Consider the following 15,837-nt stretch of genomic DNA (forward strand, 5'->3'; position numbering starts at 1 on the left):
CAGAGCGAGGCCTGGGGTTGCTGGAGGGGGAAACTGAGGCACACGGACCTGGCGTCACAACAGCAGGGGGGTAATTTAGGGTGGGGGTGTCAGCTCCCACCCCCCACCTCAAGCAGAGGTTTGCCTCACTTTGGGGTGCCTCCCCCCTGTCCCATCCCCACCCCTCCATCCCTCTCGCTGTGGGTGGGCTGGTGCCAACCAGCCCCCATCACCCAGCCAAACCCCAACACCCCCCCCCGACCCCCCCCCCGCTGTGGCCACGAGGCCTCGACCGCCCGGAGCCTCCCAAACCACGAAGCCCAAAACCCATCCAACCCCCCCCCAAATTAAAAGGACCCCAACATCCCCCCCCCCCCCCCAAACTTTGCCAGCACCACTGGGGATAGAGGGGGGGGGGGGAAGGACCCCAACATCCCCCCTCCCACCCCCCCAAACTTTACCAGCACCACGTTTTCCCCCTAATGGGGTGGGGGGTGGGTGGGAAGGGGGGGTAATTTGAGGGGGGGGTGGGGGGGGCTGGCGGCTCGGATGTCGGCGCCGTCCTTAATCGTTGTCTCATATCAACCCCCCCCTGCCCCCACCCCCCGGCTCCATAACGGGTGAGGAATGTGGGGCCCCCGGCCGCAGAGCAGCCCCCGTCCCACCCCCCTCACCCCAAACCCACCGCAACCCCCCCCCCCCCCCCCCTTTATTTAATATCCTGGATCCATTAAAATAACTCCTGCGGCCGCCGAGGAAAAGGGGGGGGGGGATGCTAAATTGGGGGGGGGGGGCGGCACCCACTGGGCTGCGGGGGAGGGGGCTGGGGGGAGTGGGGGCACCCACGGAGTGAGGGGGGGGTCACCCGTAAGGGGGGTTGTGGGGTGGGGGGGTCACGACGTGGTTGGGCACCCCCAGGATTTGGGCTGGGGGGAAAGGCGGGGGGGGGTGAGAGGGACCCTGGGGTGCTCGGGGATCTCATGGCGGGGGGGGTGTCCCCGTGCCGCTTCCCCACCCCCCCGAGAGGCAGCACCGCCTCTCTTAAAGGGGCAATGTCACCTCAAAGTGGGCCCCCCTTTATCACCCCCCCACCCCAATCTATCACCCCTCCGCGTTCTCGTGGGGAGCCCCCAGACCCACGCAGGGGGGTCTCGGCAGAGGATACACATGTTCAGGGAGGAGTGGGGGGGGTCACTGTGTCGCTCCGCCCCCCCCCGGGATTTGAAAGGGAACTGCGGCCCCTTTAATTCCCCCCCCCAACATCCTCCCCCAGCAACCCCCGGCTGCGGAAGGGCCCGAACTGCGGCGGGAAGAGGTGAGGGGCGGCGGGGGGGACACCGGGTCCTCGGGAGGGGGCTGCCGGGCTCGGGGGAGGGGGTGAGGGGGCTGCAGGGCACCGGGGAGGGGAGACTCCGGGGGGGGGGGGGGGGGGCGCTGCCAGGATACCGGACCCGGGTAGGGGGGGACACTGAGGTGGGGGGGGGCTGGGGGCTGCTGGACCACCGGGTCTGGAGCGGGGGGGGGGTCTGGAGCGAGGGGGCTGCCGGGGGGATATTGGGCTGGGGTGTGGGGGGCTGCTGGGAAACCGGGCCCGGGGAGGGGGGGGACACTGAGGTAGGGGGGGGCTGGGGGCTGCTGGACCACCGGGTCTGGAGGGGGGGGGGGGGGGGGCCGGGGGGTGCTGGGTCTGGGGTGGTACCGGGGGGTTCCGGGGGGATATTGGGCTTGGGGAGGGGTCGTGGCTGCTCCGTGGGGTCTCAGAGCCCCCCGGGGGGGTCCGGGGTTCGCAGGGCACCATGTGCTCCCTGGGGCTGTTCCCGCCGCCGCCCCCCCCCGGGGAAATCACCCTGTGCGAGGCCCACAACGCGCTGGTCAGCGGCCGCCCCGGCGAGCAGCTCCCGCTGCCCCCCCACAGCCAGGTGAGCCCCGGCCGGGACCCCCCCCGGGGCTCCCCCCTCTCCCCCCCCCCCCCCCCCGGTATCCCCATCCCCCTTCCCTGGTACCCTCAGACACGGGGGACTCTGGTGGGGGGGGATAAGCCCCGGTACAGGGGTAGGGGGACCCCGCTGGGAAGTGAGGGGGGTGCCCTGCTGGAAAGCGGGGGGGGGGTCGCTGGAATGGGGGGGTTGCCCTGCTGGGAAGTGGGGGGGTCGCTGGGATGGGGGAGGAAGGACCTGCTTGGATGGGGGGGGGAAATGCCCTGCTGGGAAGTGGGGTCCCCTGCTGGGATGGGGAGGGGAACCTGCTGGGATGGGGGGGCCCTGCTGGGATGGGGAGGGGAACCTGCTGGGATGGGGAGGGGAACCTGCTGGGATGGGGAGGGGAACCTGCTGGGATGGGGGGGGGGAACCTGCTGGGATGGGGGGGGGGAAACCTGCTGGGGGGGGGGGAACCTGCTGGGATGGGGGGGGAACCTGCTGGGATGGGGGGGGCCCTGCTGGGAGGTGGGAGGGAACCCTTGCTGGGATGGGGGGGGAACCTGGTAGGATGGGGAGGGGAACCTGGCTGGGAAGGTGGGGGGGGACACACCCCCACTTGGATGTTGGGGGGGTGGGGTGAGGGGGCCCGCTGAGAAGTGGGGGGGCACCTGCTGGTATATGGGGGGGCCCTGCTGGGATGGGATGGGGCCCTGCTGGGATAGGGGGGGGGGAGTGGGACCTTCTGGAAGTGGGGGGGTCGCTGGGATGGTGGGTGGGGGGGGGGTCAGCGCTGTGGGAAGAGCCCTGGGGATGCTGGAGAACACCGGGCTGAGCACCCACCAAGCCGGGAGCATCCCGGGGGTGTCAGGAGAGGGGTCAGGGCTGCTCTCCTGGCTCTGTTGGGTGTTTCTCCTTTTAGGGGGCAGTTTTCCCCTGTGCCCCCCCTCACACTCCCTGTGCCCACCCCCCCCTGCAGCTGGCAGACCTGCCTGTCCTCAGCCTGCCCAAGGAGACCCTCAAAGCCCACAGCCGGCCCGAGCACGGCACCCGCCCGGCCTTCATCCATCACCGCGAGTCCCTCTGGAAGAGGTGCCTCAGCGCCTGGTGAGGACCCCCAAACCCCCCCAAAACCCCCACTCTGAGCTTCCAGGGAAAGTTTTGGGGGGGTCTGGGGGCAGGTCTGGCTCCCCCAGCACTGAGGGGAGAGGTTTGGGGTGGGTGTCTTGGCTGGTGAGGGGGATTCTGAGGGGATGGGGAGATGGCGGGGGACTGGGGGGAGGTGTCTCAGCTGGTGAGGGGGATTCTGAGGGGATGGGGAGATAGGGGGGACTGGGAGTTTGGGGGGGTGGGGGAGTGTCTCAGCTGGTGAGGGGGATTCTGAGGGGATGGGGAGATGGGGGGGGCTGGGGTTTGGGGGGGTGGGGGCGTGTCTCAGCTGGTGAGGGGGATTCTGAGGGGATGGGGAGATGGGGGGAGCTGGGATTTTGGGGGGAGGGGGGGTGTCTCGGCTGGTGAGGGGGATTCTGAGGGGATGGGGAGATAGGGGGGGCTGGGGTTTGGGGGGGAGGGGGAGTGTCTCAGCTGGTGAGGGGGATTCTGAGGGGATGGGGGGGGTGGGTCACCCCAGGGGGTCTGACTGAGGTTTCTGCTGCAGGCGGGACGTGGGGCTGCGTGGGGTGCTGAAGGAGCTCGCCAACGCCGAGGAGGAGGAGGGTGAGTGTGGGCTGAAGGGCTCCCAGGTCACACCATGATCCTTCAGTTCCTTTTCCCACCCTCAGCCCGTTGCTCCCGGGCCTGGGGTGCTCCCGGGCCTGGGGTGCTCCCGGGCCTGGGATGCTCCTGGACCTGGGATGCTCCTGGGCCTGGGGTGCTCCCGGGCCTGGGGTGCTCCCGGGCCTGGGGTGCTCCCGGGCCTGGGATGCTCCTGGGCCTGGGATGCTCCTGGGCCTGGGATGCTCCCGGGCCTGGGATGCTCCATCCCTTGGCCTCCCCTCCAAGCCCCCATCCGCTCCGATGCTCCTTCTCCCTCTCCGTAGGGCTCCGATGGGCCAAGACAGGCTCGAGCTACACGCTGGCCGTGTGCCACTGGCTCTCCTCACTGCACGGATCCCTCTTCCCCCACCTCTCTGTGAGTCTCCTGGGGCTTTAATCTGAGGGGGACAACGTGATTCCCAACGGGGTGGGCAGAAAACAGAGCTGCATCTTCCTCCTGGGCGGGTTTTCCTTTCCAGAGAGAGGGAAACGGGTGTGGAAAGGGCTCTGAGGGGGATGGAAAAGGGGGGGAGTGGGGAAAGGGGGTTTGGGTACTGGGGAGGGGGTAGCAGAGGTGGTTTTGGCTCTTGGGTGTGCTGCTGGCTCAGTTTTAACTCTTTCCCCCCCAAAAAAGCTGACCAGTGAAGACATGATCGCCGCCTTCTCCCAGGCAGTGGACTGGTGAGTGGCCCTGGGAGCTGGGAAAAGGGGAACGAGTGGAAAGGGGGGACAGAGGGGATTGGGATGGGATCAGCTCTGGGTTAGGCTGGAGCAGGGCTTGGGAAACTCCATCCGATACCAGCCCTGGGCTGGAAGTAATTACTGGGAACAGGGAATTTCTGGGAGAAAACAGCAGCAGGATGGAAGTTTTATTTCATGGGAGGTTGGGGGGGGTCTCGGGGGGTGTCCCAAAGCTGGTGTCCCCCCCAGGGGGTGTCCCAAAGCCCATGGCTGGTGTCTCACCCTGCCCCTTCTCCAGGGCTGGCTGCACTGTCCGTGCCTTCGCCTGGCACCCCCACACCAGCAAGTTTGCTGTGGCTCTTCTGGACGATTCCATCCGGGTTTACAACTCCAACAGGTGAGGATTTACCCCTGCACATCCCCCCTCTCCCCAGGCTCCCCCCATTTTAACCCCCTCAGATCTCCCCCTGGCATCCCTACCCCCCTGCTTCGCTCTAGCTCTGCTCCCACCAGCACCATCCACTCCCAGACACCCCCCCCATGGATGCTTCCAGAAAGATCTCCAGCCTGGGAAGCTTTGTCTTGGGGTTTGTTTGGTGTCCTTGTCCCGTAGCTCCCCAGGGGCAGCAGAACAGAGCCCAGCTGCTGGTTTTCAGCCTCCTCTCTCCTCCAGGTCTCCCCCATCTCCTGGGGCGTGCAAAGCTTTCCTGAGGAGAAGACTCAGCCGGCTGGTCCTGCGCCCCCCCCCGTGCCCCCCTGCCCAGGGCTTCTCCCCAAGCTGGGATTTCAAGCCAGCAAGTTCCCTCTCCCACGCCGGGGTTGGGCTGTGGGGTGCTGGGTTTAGGTGGGCTCCTCTTGGCTCGCTGCTGGGGTCACTGCCTGGGGGTGGCTTGTCCCCATCCCACCTTCCATGGAATTTGGGTGGTGGTTGGCCACTGTTTCCCCCATCACCACGGTGGTTTTTAGGTACCCCCATGGTTTTAGGCACCCGCTGCTGCCCTGGAGAGGGGACACTGGGAATGGCCCACGGGCCTCAGGCTGTGAGGACTCTGGTTCTCCTGGTTTCCCTCCTCTTCCATGATGTTTTCATCTGGTTCTCCTGGTTTCCCTCCTCTTCCATGATGTTTCCATCTGGTTCTCCTGGTTTCCCTCCTCTTCCATGATGTTTCCATCTGGTTCTCCTGGTTTCCCTCCTCTTCCATGATGTTTCCATCTGGTTCTCCTGGTTTCCCTCCTCTTCCATGATGTTTCCATCTGGTTCTCCTGGTTTCCCTCCTCTTCCATGATGTTTCCATCTGGTTCTCCTGGTTTCCCTCCTCTTCCATGATGTTTCCATCTGGTTCTCCTGGTTTCTCTCCTCTTCCATGATGTTTCCATCTGGTTCTCCTGGTTTCCCTCCTCTTCCATGATGTTTCCATCTGGTTCTCCTGGTTTCTCTCCTCTTCCATGATGTTTCCATCTGGTTCTCCTGGTTTCCCTCCTCTTCCATGATGTTTCCATCTGGTTCTCCTGGTTTCTCTCCTCTTCCATGATGTTTCCATCTGGTTCTCCTGGTTTCCCTCCTCTTCCATGATGTTTCCATCCTCTCTGGCAGCTCCACCATCCCCTCGCTGAAGCATCGGCTGCAGAGGAACGTGGCTGCCATGGCTTGGAAACCCCTCTGCGCCTCCATCCTCGCCGTGGCGTGCCAGAGCTGCGTCCTGGTGTGGCACCTGGATCCCACCTCCCTCTCCACCAGGTACAGCAGCTCCCAGGAGGGTCTTTCCCAGGCTGGAAGGGATGCAGGATTAACCCACCATGGTTTCTTCTGTCCCTCTAGACCTTCATCAGGCTGCGCTCAGGTCTTGTCCTACCCGGGTCACAGCCCTGTCACCAGCCTGGCGTGGGCACCCAGCGGGGAGCTGCTGCTTTCGGCGTCGCCGGTGGACACGGCGATGCTGGTAAGAGGCTGCTCCAGCCATCCCCACCTCCCCAGGGGCTGGGCACCCTCCACTCCCTGGGGCCAGGCATCCTCCTGGGGCCAGGCATCCTCCTGGGGCCAGGCATCCTCCTGGGGCCAGGCATCCTCCTGGGGCCAGGCATCCTCCTGGGGCCAGGCATCCTCCTGGGGCCAGGCATCCTCCTGGGGCCAGGCATCCTCCTGGGGCCAGGCATCCTCCTGGGGCCAGGCATCCTCCTGGGGCCAGGCATCCTCCTGGGGCCAGGCATCCTCTTGGGGCCAGGCATCCTCTTGGGGCCAGGCATCCTCTTGGGGCCAGGCATCCTCTTGGGGCCAGGCATCCTCTTGGGGCCAGGCATCCTCTTGGGGCCAGGCATCCTCTTGGGGCCAGGCATCCTCTTGGGGCCAGGCATCCTCTTGGGGCCAGGCATCCCAGAGCTGGATATCCCATCCTTGGGAGGATGGATTAGGCAGCTCCTGAATCCAAACTCAAGCCAAAAGCATCGTCTGTATCCCTGAATCCACATAAAAACTCCCACTAACCACACACTCAGCATCCCAGATCCTGGTTTTGGTGATCCTCGAGGTTCTTTTTCCCTCCCCCTCTCCAGGTTTGGGATGTATCCACAGAGAACTGTGTCCAGCTGCAGTGGTTTGGGGGTGGTGGTGTCACCTACCTGGCTTGGTCACCCGATGGCAGCAAGGTGCTGGCAGCCACCCCTTCCGCCGTGTTCAGGTGAGCTCCACTGGGTTCTGTGTCCCATTGTAGTGCTGGGGAGGGATAACAGGGGGTGGGAGATGGGCTCTGACCTCTCAAGAGCAGCAGAATTGAGGTGGATCCCCCAAATTCTCATCCCTCTGGCTTCACCCTGTGTTTCCCAGAGTGTGGGAGGCTCAGATGTGGACGTGCGAGCGGTGGCCCACCATCAAGGGACGCTGCCAGGTAGGACTGGGGGCATCTCCCACCCGCCTGGGATGGACCTCAGGGGCTTGGATGGGGGTTTCTAAGCAGCCCCCAACCCAGCTGCCCCCCTCCTGGGTGCTAAGGGCGGCTCTGTGTCCCACAGACAGGGTGCTGGAGCCCTGATGGCAGCCGGTTGCTCTTCACGGTGCTGGGAGAATCCGTCATCTACTCCTTGTCCTTCTCCGAGTACCGGGGTGAGTCTGAGCCCTGAGCGACCCCTCTGCTCCTGCCTGTGGCCAGACAGGGGGTTTTCCCTTATTAGCTGCATTTTCCTGGGGTCTTTGCCTTATTACCTCCAATTTCCTGGGTTTTTTTCCTTATTAGCTGCATTTCCCCTGGGGTTTTTTTCTTCATTAGCTCCATTTCCTTGTTTTTATCCCTTATTAGCTCCATTTTCCAGGGTTTTTTTTTCCCTTATTGGCTCCACTTCCCTGGGTATTTTTCCTTATTAGCTCCATTTCCCTGGGTCTTTCCTTTATTAGCTCCATTTCCTTGGTTTTTTCCCTATTAGCTGCATTTTCCCAATTTTTTTTCCCCTTACTACCCCATTTTCCCAGTTTTTTCCCCTTATTAGCTCCATTTCCCTGGGTATTTTCCCCTTATTAGCTCCATTTCCCTGGGTATTTTTCCCTTATTAGCTCCATTTCCCTGGGTTTTTTCCCTTATCAGCTCCATTTCCCTGGGTATTTTCCCTTATCAGCTCCATTTCCCTGGGGTCTTTTCCTTGTTAGCTCATTTTCCTTGGTTTTTTTCCCCTATTAACTACATTTTCCAGGTATTTTTCCCCTTATTAGCTCCATTCCCCTGGGTTTTTTCCCTATCAGCTGCACTCCCCAGCTCCTGGAAGCCAGGCCACTCTGCTCTTAGCCACAAACCACCAAGAAATCCTTGTAGCAAAGTCAGGGAGACAAATCCCAGGAGGGGGAACGTGAGCAGGAGCCGGGCACTGACCGTGTTGCTGGGACTCTGGTTTCAGGGGAGCTGCAGGGACAAGTGGGAGGCTCCAAATCCGCTTCCATCGTGGCAGATCTGTCTGAGACCACCTTCGAGACGCTCTACGGGGAGGAGAGGTGGGTCTGGGTGCACCCCTCGGGGTGTGGGAGGTGTTTTGGGGGGTTGTTTCTCCAGCCAGCCTGGTGCTTGTTGACTGGGAGTGGGAATTCTCGTGGTTCCAGGATCGGAGGAGATGTTCACTCCATGGTGTGGGATCCCACTGGAGAGAGACTGGCGGTGATCCTGCGAGGTGAGTGCTGCCAGCACCCTGCCTGGAATCCCCCTTCCAGCAGGCAGGAGGGTGAGGGGAAGCAGGGTGGGAAGGCAGCACCCACCCTCCACCACCATATCCTTCAGAGAGGGACACATCCCAGCGTCCTGCTTGGTCCCACGAGGGGGTTTTGGTGTGGAAACTGCACTAGGATGGAAAATAACCTTCCAGGGGCTTCCACGTCCCACCCAAAAGGCTGGGGTGTTCCCAGGGGTGCTTCCCAAACCCTTCTTGGCCAAACCCAGCTTTAATTAAGCTTAATATTAAGGAGAAGGGTCTTTGAAAGCCCCAGTGTGAGGGAATCAGCCAGCTTGCCCCCCACCTCCACGGCCTGTCCCAGTCTTCCCAGCAAATCAAATCAACCTCAGTGTCCCAAATTTGGCATCCAGGGGCCCTTCTGTGGCCTCACACTCCCTGGGACACTGAGAAGCCTCAAGCCTCACTGCTCCTCCTCTTCCCTCCTGCAGGACATCCCGATTCCCCTGGGAGCCAGACGGTCGTCGCCGTGTTCCGCACGCGGAACAGCCCCGTCTTTGAGCTCCTGCCCTGGTGGGTAGAGGCCAGGTTTGGGGTGAGGATTTGGGGTTTTGGGGTTCCTTTCTTGCCACCAGGCTGCTGAAGGTGGTGGCTTCTCCTTGCCCTGCAGTGGTTTCCTGCGAGGCGAACGCGAGGCGCAGCCCCAGCTCATCGCCTTCCACCCCTGCTTCAAGAAGGGCGCCCTCCTCACCGTGGTGAGTGGGGGTCCCAGGGGTTTGGGGCTCCCCCTGAGGGGGAGAGGTGTGGGGAAGACTCCATGGAGCTTCCTCCCCTCCCCTCCCCTCATTCTCCTTCCTCCCCTCCCCTCCCCTCATTCTCCTTCCTCCCCTCCCCTCCCCTCCCCTCATCTCCTTCCTCCCCTCCCCTCCCCTCATTCTCCTTCCTCCCCTCCCCTCCCCTCATTCTCCTTCCTCCCCTCCCCTCATCTCCTTCCTCCCCTCCCCTCCCCTCATCTCCTTCCTCCCCTCCCCTCCCCTCATCTCCTTCCTCCCCTCCCCTCCCCTCATCTCCTTCCTCCCCTCCCCTCCCCTCAATCTCCTTCCTCCCCTCCCCTCCCCTCAATCTCCTTCCTCCCCTCCCCTCCCCTCAATCTCCTTCCTCCCCTCCCCTCCCCTCAATCTCCTTCCTCCCCTCCCCTCCCCTCAATCTCCTTCCTCCCCTCCCCTCCCCTCAATCTCCTTCCTCCCCTCCCCTCCCCTCAATCTCCTTCCTCCCCTCCCCTCCCCTCAATCTCCTTCCTCCCCTCCCCTCCCCTCAATCTCCTTCCTCCCCTCCCCTCCCCTCAATCTCCTTCCTCCCCTCCCCTCCCCTCAATCTCCTTCCTCCCCTCCCCTCCCCTCAATCTCCTTCCTCCCCTCCCCTCCCCTCAATCTCCTTCCTCCCCTCCCCTCCCCTCAATCTCCTTCCTCCCCTCCCCTCCCCTCAATCTCCTTCCTCCCCTCCCCTCCCCTCAATCTCCTTCCTCCCCTCCCCTCCCCTCAATCTCCTTCCTCCCCTCCCCTCCCCTCAATCTCCTTCCTCCCCTCCCCTCCCCTCCCCTCAATCTCCTTCCTCCCCTCCCCTCAATCTCCTTCCTCCCCTCCCCTCAATCTCCTTCCTCCCCTCCCCTCAATCTCCTTCCTCCCCTCCCCTCAATCTCCTTCCTCCCCTCCCCTCCTCTCATCTCCTTCCTCCCCCCAGTGTTGGTCCACAGGGAAGATCAGCCACATCCCCTTCTTCTTCGTCAGCGCCCGCGGGCCCTGCGCCAGCCCCAGCCGCAGCCCCGTTGCGGTTGTCGCCAGCGTGAGGGAGCAGCCTCTGTTCTCAGAGCTCTGACAACACCCTCAACGGAGCCTTCAGCCCGTAGCCCCCATCCTCTTCCTCCTGGGCCACACAGTGCAGCTTCAGGTGCCTTTAATACCTCTCCAAAGGGAGCTGCCAGCTCCGGGGCTGGATGTGATAAAGCTGGTTCCTTCTCCCCTCAGCATCACTGTGGTTTGGTTTCTTTGCCCCAGGGTGGGGTGACAGTTTTTTTGGGGGGGTGGGGGGGTTCAGTTCTTGAAGCTTCACAGGTTTTTTGGGGGTCCCAGTGCTGGTTTTTTTGGTGTTAGAATAGCTCAGGGTGAAGCTGTGGGAAGAAAATTGGTCCCAGTTAAGGGATGTGGTGTTTAAGGGATGGGGGGGGGGAGCCCTGTGCAGCACACAAGCCCTTGGGGGGTGTTTTGGGGGGAAAGAGGTGCTCCCCCAGGGGAAAAAGGGGGTAGAAAGGGTGAAGAACCATCCCCAGGGCATCAAACCCCCAAACCTGGGAGCCACAGGCAGGGGGATGAATGGGGCAGGAGGCTCGTGCTGGTCCACGTGAGCCCAGCCAGCGCTGCAGTGGGCTTGGGGAGCAGCTGGGACCCCCCCAACTCCCCCCCAAAGAGGGATTAAGGGTGATGGGGGGGGCAGCACTGTTAAACTCCAGGATTACACATGGTTAATCCATGGGATTACGCTGCGCTAAAGCTGGCGGGGCAGAGATGAGAGGGGAAAGCATGGGGGGGGCCCCCCAAAAACACCCTCACCCTTAGCTCTACACCCCCCAGGACCCCCCCAAAATCCTCCTGAGGGAACAATGACAACCCAGGGGCAGGGATGAGGGTGAAAGCCAAGGGCTACGTACCCACTCCAGCCGTGGAGATGCATCTTTAGAGGTGGGGGGTGGGCTTCATCCTACCCCAGGGGGCTCCTGGCTTTGCTGCCTCAGAGGATGGTGCTGAGCGTTTCTTCCTCCTCCTCCTCCTCCTCCTCAGGGGGGGTGGGTGCTGGGCAGGGCAGTGCCTGCAGGTACTGGAGGTGCAGCCGTGTCTCAGCTCGGCTCCTGCGCACGTAGCGGCTCACGCAGAGCAGGAGGGCGCCCAGCCACCCCCCCACGGCCACCAGCACCGTCACCTCCGGCCCCCGCTTTCGGCTGCCCCCCACCAGCGTCTCGTTGAGAGGGTGGGTGGGGGGCAGCCCCAAGGGTGGCCCCCCCCCAGGGCACAGAGCCCCCCGGGGGCAGGGGGGCAGAGCCAGTGCCAGCAGGAGGAGCCAGGCTGCCCGCATCGCTCTGGAGAGGGAGAAAGGGGGGGGGCTCTGTGGCCATCTGGCCCCCCCACTTCCAAACTGGGCGGGTTCATGGGGGGGGGTACAGGGGGGTGAATGGGTGCTGCTGTGGGGAGGGGATGTCTGCACCCACCTCTGTGTCTCTATTTCACCCCCACCTTGCACCCCAAGGGTACCTTGATGCTCCCCCCCTCACTCCAGCCTGAGTAATGAATGCACTGGAAGAGACTGGTTTTTACTGGTGGGGGAGAGGGTGCCCCTCCCAGGCTGCCAGCACAGGGAGGGGATGTTTCCACCCACCTCTGCGCCCCTCTTTCCCACCCTTGCACCCCTATTTCCTCCCCGCTTTGCACCCTTCTTTCCCCCCCCTTGCACCCCAAGGTTACCCTGATGATCACCCCCCAGCCTGAGCAACTAATGTACTGGAACAGACTGGTTTTTACTGGTGGTGCAAATAGGGCCAGAGAACTGGATCCAAAATGTCTCTTGGTTTGGGCTTTGGGTTTGCACCAGTCCAATGCTGGGACTGGGCCCAGTCACACCCCCTTGGTGGGGGGGGTGGGCGGGGGGGCTGGCCTCCCCCCACCCACTTCCAGCGTAGCGTCCTGTTGCCATCCCGTTACGTGTACCGAGTGGGTCGGGCCTCAGCTGTCCCTGCCCCCCTCTGTGCTGGGGCAGGGCTCTGTTTTGGGGTGCCTCAGCTGCTGCCTGCCCCCCCTGCGTGTGCCAGCGCCGCTCTGGCCATGGCCAGGGCCCCGTCCCGCGTGCGGTTCCCGCCGATGAAGCCGCTGGCGTGGACGAAGACGCAGCCGGGGATGCCGGAGAGCTGGGACAGCGCCTCATCCCGGACCCCCCGCCAGGGCTCGGGCAGGGGCAGCCTGGGGGGGGGACAGGGGAGGGTTTGGGGAGGGGGGAGAGAGAGGGGAAGGGTCAAAACCTGGTTTGGGGAGGGGGAACACGGTGAGGGGAAAGGGGGATGGGGGAAAGGGGGATGAGGGAAAGGGGGGGACGGGGTGAGGGGAAGGGGGAGGACAGGGGAGAAGGGGGACACGGGGGAGGCAGTGAGGGGAAGGGGGGACACAGAGAAGGAGGGGATGTACTATGGGGAAGGGGGGAGAAGGTGAGGGGAAAGGGGGGGGGAGGGACAGGGAAGGGGGGAAAGGGACAGGGAAGGGGGGAGGGCGAGGGGAAAGGGTGGAAGGAACGGGGGGGAGAAAAGGGGGCGAAGGGACAGGGAAGGGGGGAAAGGGGGGGGAGGGCAAAGGGAAAGAGGGGGCACATGGGGGGAGGCGGCAAGAGGAAAGGGGGACACAGGGAATGGGGGACATAGCGTGGGAAAGGGGGGGAGGTGACGAGGGGAAGGGGGAACACAGAGAAGGGGGGGATGTAGCACTGGGAAGCGGGCAAGGGGAAAGGGGGGGAGGCAGTGAGGGAAAGGGGGTGTACACAGAGAAGGGGGGGACAGAGGGAAGGGTGGGAGGTGGTGAGGGGAAGGGGGGGGGACATAGTGCAGGAAAGGGGGGGATACAGCGAGGGGGACGTTGCAAGGGGCCATGGCAAGGGGAAGGGAGGGGGGAGGTGGTGTGGGGAGGGGTCTCACCGGCTCTGGAAGGTGTGTGGTCCTGCTGGGACGCTCTGGACACGCCACTGCCCGCTGTGGTCTGGGAAAATGACGAGCTGGAGGGGTTCAGGCAGCCCCAGCTCCTGCTCCAGCCCAAAGAGGTGCTCCTTCCAGGGGCACCCGCCCTGGGGCAGCTCCAGCACCACCCCGCTGGCATCCACCTGGGTGGGGGGGACATGCTGGGTACAGGGGGGACCTGTCCATGCAGCCCCCCCCAAAAGCGCCTGCCCTGCCTCAGTTTCCCTAACCCAACAGCAGGTGCTCTGCTGGGGCCAGAGTTTTTGGGGGGGTGGGGGATATTGGGGTGCACAGGGAGGTGTGGGGGAGCACAGATGGGGTAGAGGTGTGTGCAGGGAGCCACAGCCTTCTGTAGGGGAGCAAAAGGAGGGGTGTATGCAGGGCCTTGTGGAAGGATATGGGGTGCAAGGAGGTTTATCCTGAGGGGATCTGCCCTCTCCACACCCCTCCCCAAACTTGCCAACCACCCTCCCAGTACCTCAAAGCGTCTCTTGATGGCTTCCTCCACCAGCCCCCGGGCAGGCAGCCAGGCACGGTGGTAGTAGTCCAGCCTGTCCATGAACTCAGCCCCAACCAGCTCAAGCGCCCGCCGGAACCCCGCCTGGGGACACACAGGGGGGTCAAGGGTGGCCCCAAGAAGGGGGTGACCCCAAGCTGGGTGGCCCTAAGAAGGGGGTGACCCCAAGCTGGGTGGCCCTAAGAAGATGGTGACCCTAAGAAGATGGTGACCCCAAGCTGTCCCCCATCCCCACCTCGGTGTCCTGGTTGGGGTCATTCTGAGTGGCCCCAAGAAGGGGGTGACCCCAAGCTGGGTGGCCCTAAGAAGGGGGTGACCCCAAGCTGGGTGGCCCTAAGAAGCTGGTGACCCCAAGCTGTCCCCCAACCCCACCTCAGTGTCCTGGTTGGGGTCATTCTGAGTGGCCCCAAGAAGGGGGTGACCCCAAGCTGGGTGGCCCTAAGAAGGGGGTGACCCTAAGAAGCTGGTGACCCCAAGCTGTGCCCCATCCCCACCTCGGTGTCCTGGTTGGGGTCATTCTGAGTGGCCCTAAGAAGGGGGTGACCCCAAGCTGGGTGGCCCTAAGAAGGGGGTGACCCCAAGCTGGGTGGCCCTAAGAAGCTGGTGACCCCAAGCTGTCCCCCAACCCCACCTCAGTGTCCTGGTTGGGGTCATTCTGAGTGGCCCCAAGAAGGGGGTGACCCCAAGCTGGGTGGCCCTAAGAAGGGGGTGACCCTAAGAAGCTGGTGACCCCAAGCTGTGCCCCATCCCCACCTCGGTGTCCTGGTCGGGGTCGTTCCAGCGGGGGTTGAGGTGCCCCACGCGGGCGCTGAGGGTGGTGGTGAGGGCGTAGCGCGGCTCCCCCTCCGCCTGGGCGATGCCGTTGTCGATGGCGTCGATCTCCTGCACGAAGTTCTCATACAGCTGGGGATGGAGTGGGGAACACAACAGGGTGTGTGTGTGTGTGTGGTGGGGGGTGTCAGCCCAGCTGGGACCCCCAAATGTGAATGGGTCCCCTCTTTCATGGGGTGACCCCCCCCGCCCAAGCTGGGAGCCCTGGTACCTTATCGTAGAGCGCTGTGACGATGGGTCCGTCCTCTGGCTGCCCCAGGAGCCCAGCCAGGATTTGGGAGCCAAAGTGACAATAAACCAACCCAGCGCTGCTCAGCTTGGTGGTCCAGGGTTTGTCTGGCCGGAGGCTCCGCATGGTTTGTGTGAAGGACCTGGGGGAGGGGTGGCAGAGGGAGCCCTGAGGGACCCCTGTATCCCAGGGAGCCCGTTGTGATGGGAGGGGGGGGTGTGTGTGTATGGGAGGGGAACCTCACCTCTGCGTGAAGGACCTGTGGGGTGAGCCCTGAGGGACCCCGGTGTTTGGGGGAGCTCGGTGGGGGGGGGATAGGGGGGTGTTTGTGGGTGTGTGTGGGGGGCGAGGGGTCACCTCACCTCTGGTGATGGTCGTAGCGGTGTCTCTCGGGGTCGTACTCGCCCCCCACGTCCACCACCACGTCGCACTGGGCCAGGCGCTGGGGATCCCGGGTGCGAACGAGCTCCGCGTCCTGCCGGGGCCAGGGGAAGGGGAGGGGGTGTGTGTGTGAGGCTGGGGAGCAGGGGGCGGCCCCCAGGCAGCCCCCGAGGGATGCGAGATGCGCCCGGGGAACTGGGGGGGGTCTGAGGGGGCCTGAGGCCCGGAGGGGGCCTGAGGGGGCCTGAGGCCCAGAGGGGGGACCGGCTGAGGGGGGGGGGGGGCTGGGTCCGGCCGCCAGAGGCCCGCGGCCGTACCCGGTAGCGGGGCAGGAGGCGCAGCAGGTAGCACGCCAACACCTCGTCGCAGTGGAAGGTGCCGTCGTGGGTGCCGATGCGAGGCGGCGGCTCGGGGTGAGGCCGCTTCGGCCCGGCCCCGCTCCCGGGGCTACCGGCGGCGGCGGCGGCCATGAGGCGGAGGAGGCGGCCGGCGCCTCGCATGGCACTGCGCATGCGCGGCCCGACCCGCCGCGGCACGGCGCATGCGCCTCAGCGCCCCCGCCAACCACAGCCGCTCTGCGGGGCATGCGCAGAACGTGTCTCTCTCGCTCTTTTTCCCGCCCCTCGCACGTGGTGCCAAC

At 64.1% G+C, this 15,837-nt stretch overlaps 2 protein-coding genes across 2 annotated transcripts; one reads left to right on the forward strand and one right to left on the reverse strand.

The window, feature by feature from the left end:
* The first annotated feature begins 1,273 nt into the window (after positions 1-1,273).
* On the forward strand, positions 1,274-10,418 carry AAAS (aladin WD repeat nucleoporin). The gene is made up of 17 exons (XM_084277384.1): positions 1,274-1,294; positions 1,770-1,898; positions 2,875-3,002; positions 3,553-3,611; positions 3,935-4,026; positions 4,285-4,331; positions 4,630-4,728; positions 5,926-6,069; positions 6,151-6,271; positions 6,882-7,006; positions 7,153-7,213; positions 7,338-7,428; positions 8,211-8,304; positions 8,410-8,477; positions 8,966-9,047; positions 9,145-9,229; positions 10,215-10,418. The coding sequence occupies exons 2-17, from the start codon at positions 1,776-1,778 to the stop codon at positions 10,347-10,349; spliced, it is 1,554 nt and encodes a 517-aa protein (XP_084133510.1). The 5' UTR covers positions 1,274-1,294; positions 1,770-1,775; the 3' UTR covers positions 10,350-10,418.
* MYG1 (MYG1 exonuclease) lies at positions 10,411-15,709 on the reverse strand (the record flags this gene model as incomplete). The annotated part of the gene is made up of 9 exons (XM_084277392.1): positions 10,411-10,641; positions 11,179-11,345; positions 12,230-12,478; positions 13,201-13,382; positions 13,718-13,840; positions 14,510-14,659; positions 14,799-14,958; positions 15,179-15,291; positions 15,515-15,709. The coding sequence occupies 7 exons, from the start codon at positions 15,707-15,709 to the stop codon at positions 12,298-12,300; spliced, it is 1,104 nt and encodes a 367-aa protein (XP_084133518.1). The 3' UTR covers positions 10,411-10,641; positions 11,179-11,345; positions 12,230-12,297.
* Between the last annotated feature and the right edge of the window lie 128 nt (positions 15,710-15,837).

Source organism: Gallinula chloropus (genome assembly GCF_964237585.1).
Source record: "Gallinula chloropus genome assembly, chromosome: 31".
Lineage (NCBI taxonomy): Eukaryota > Metazoa > Chordata > Aves > Gruiformes > Rallidae > Gallinula > Gallinula chloropus.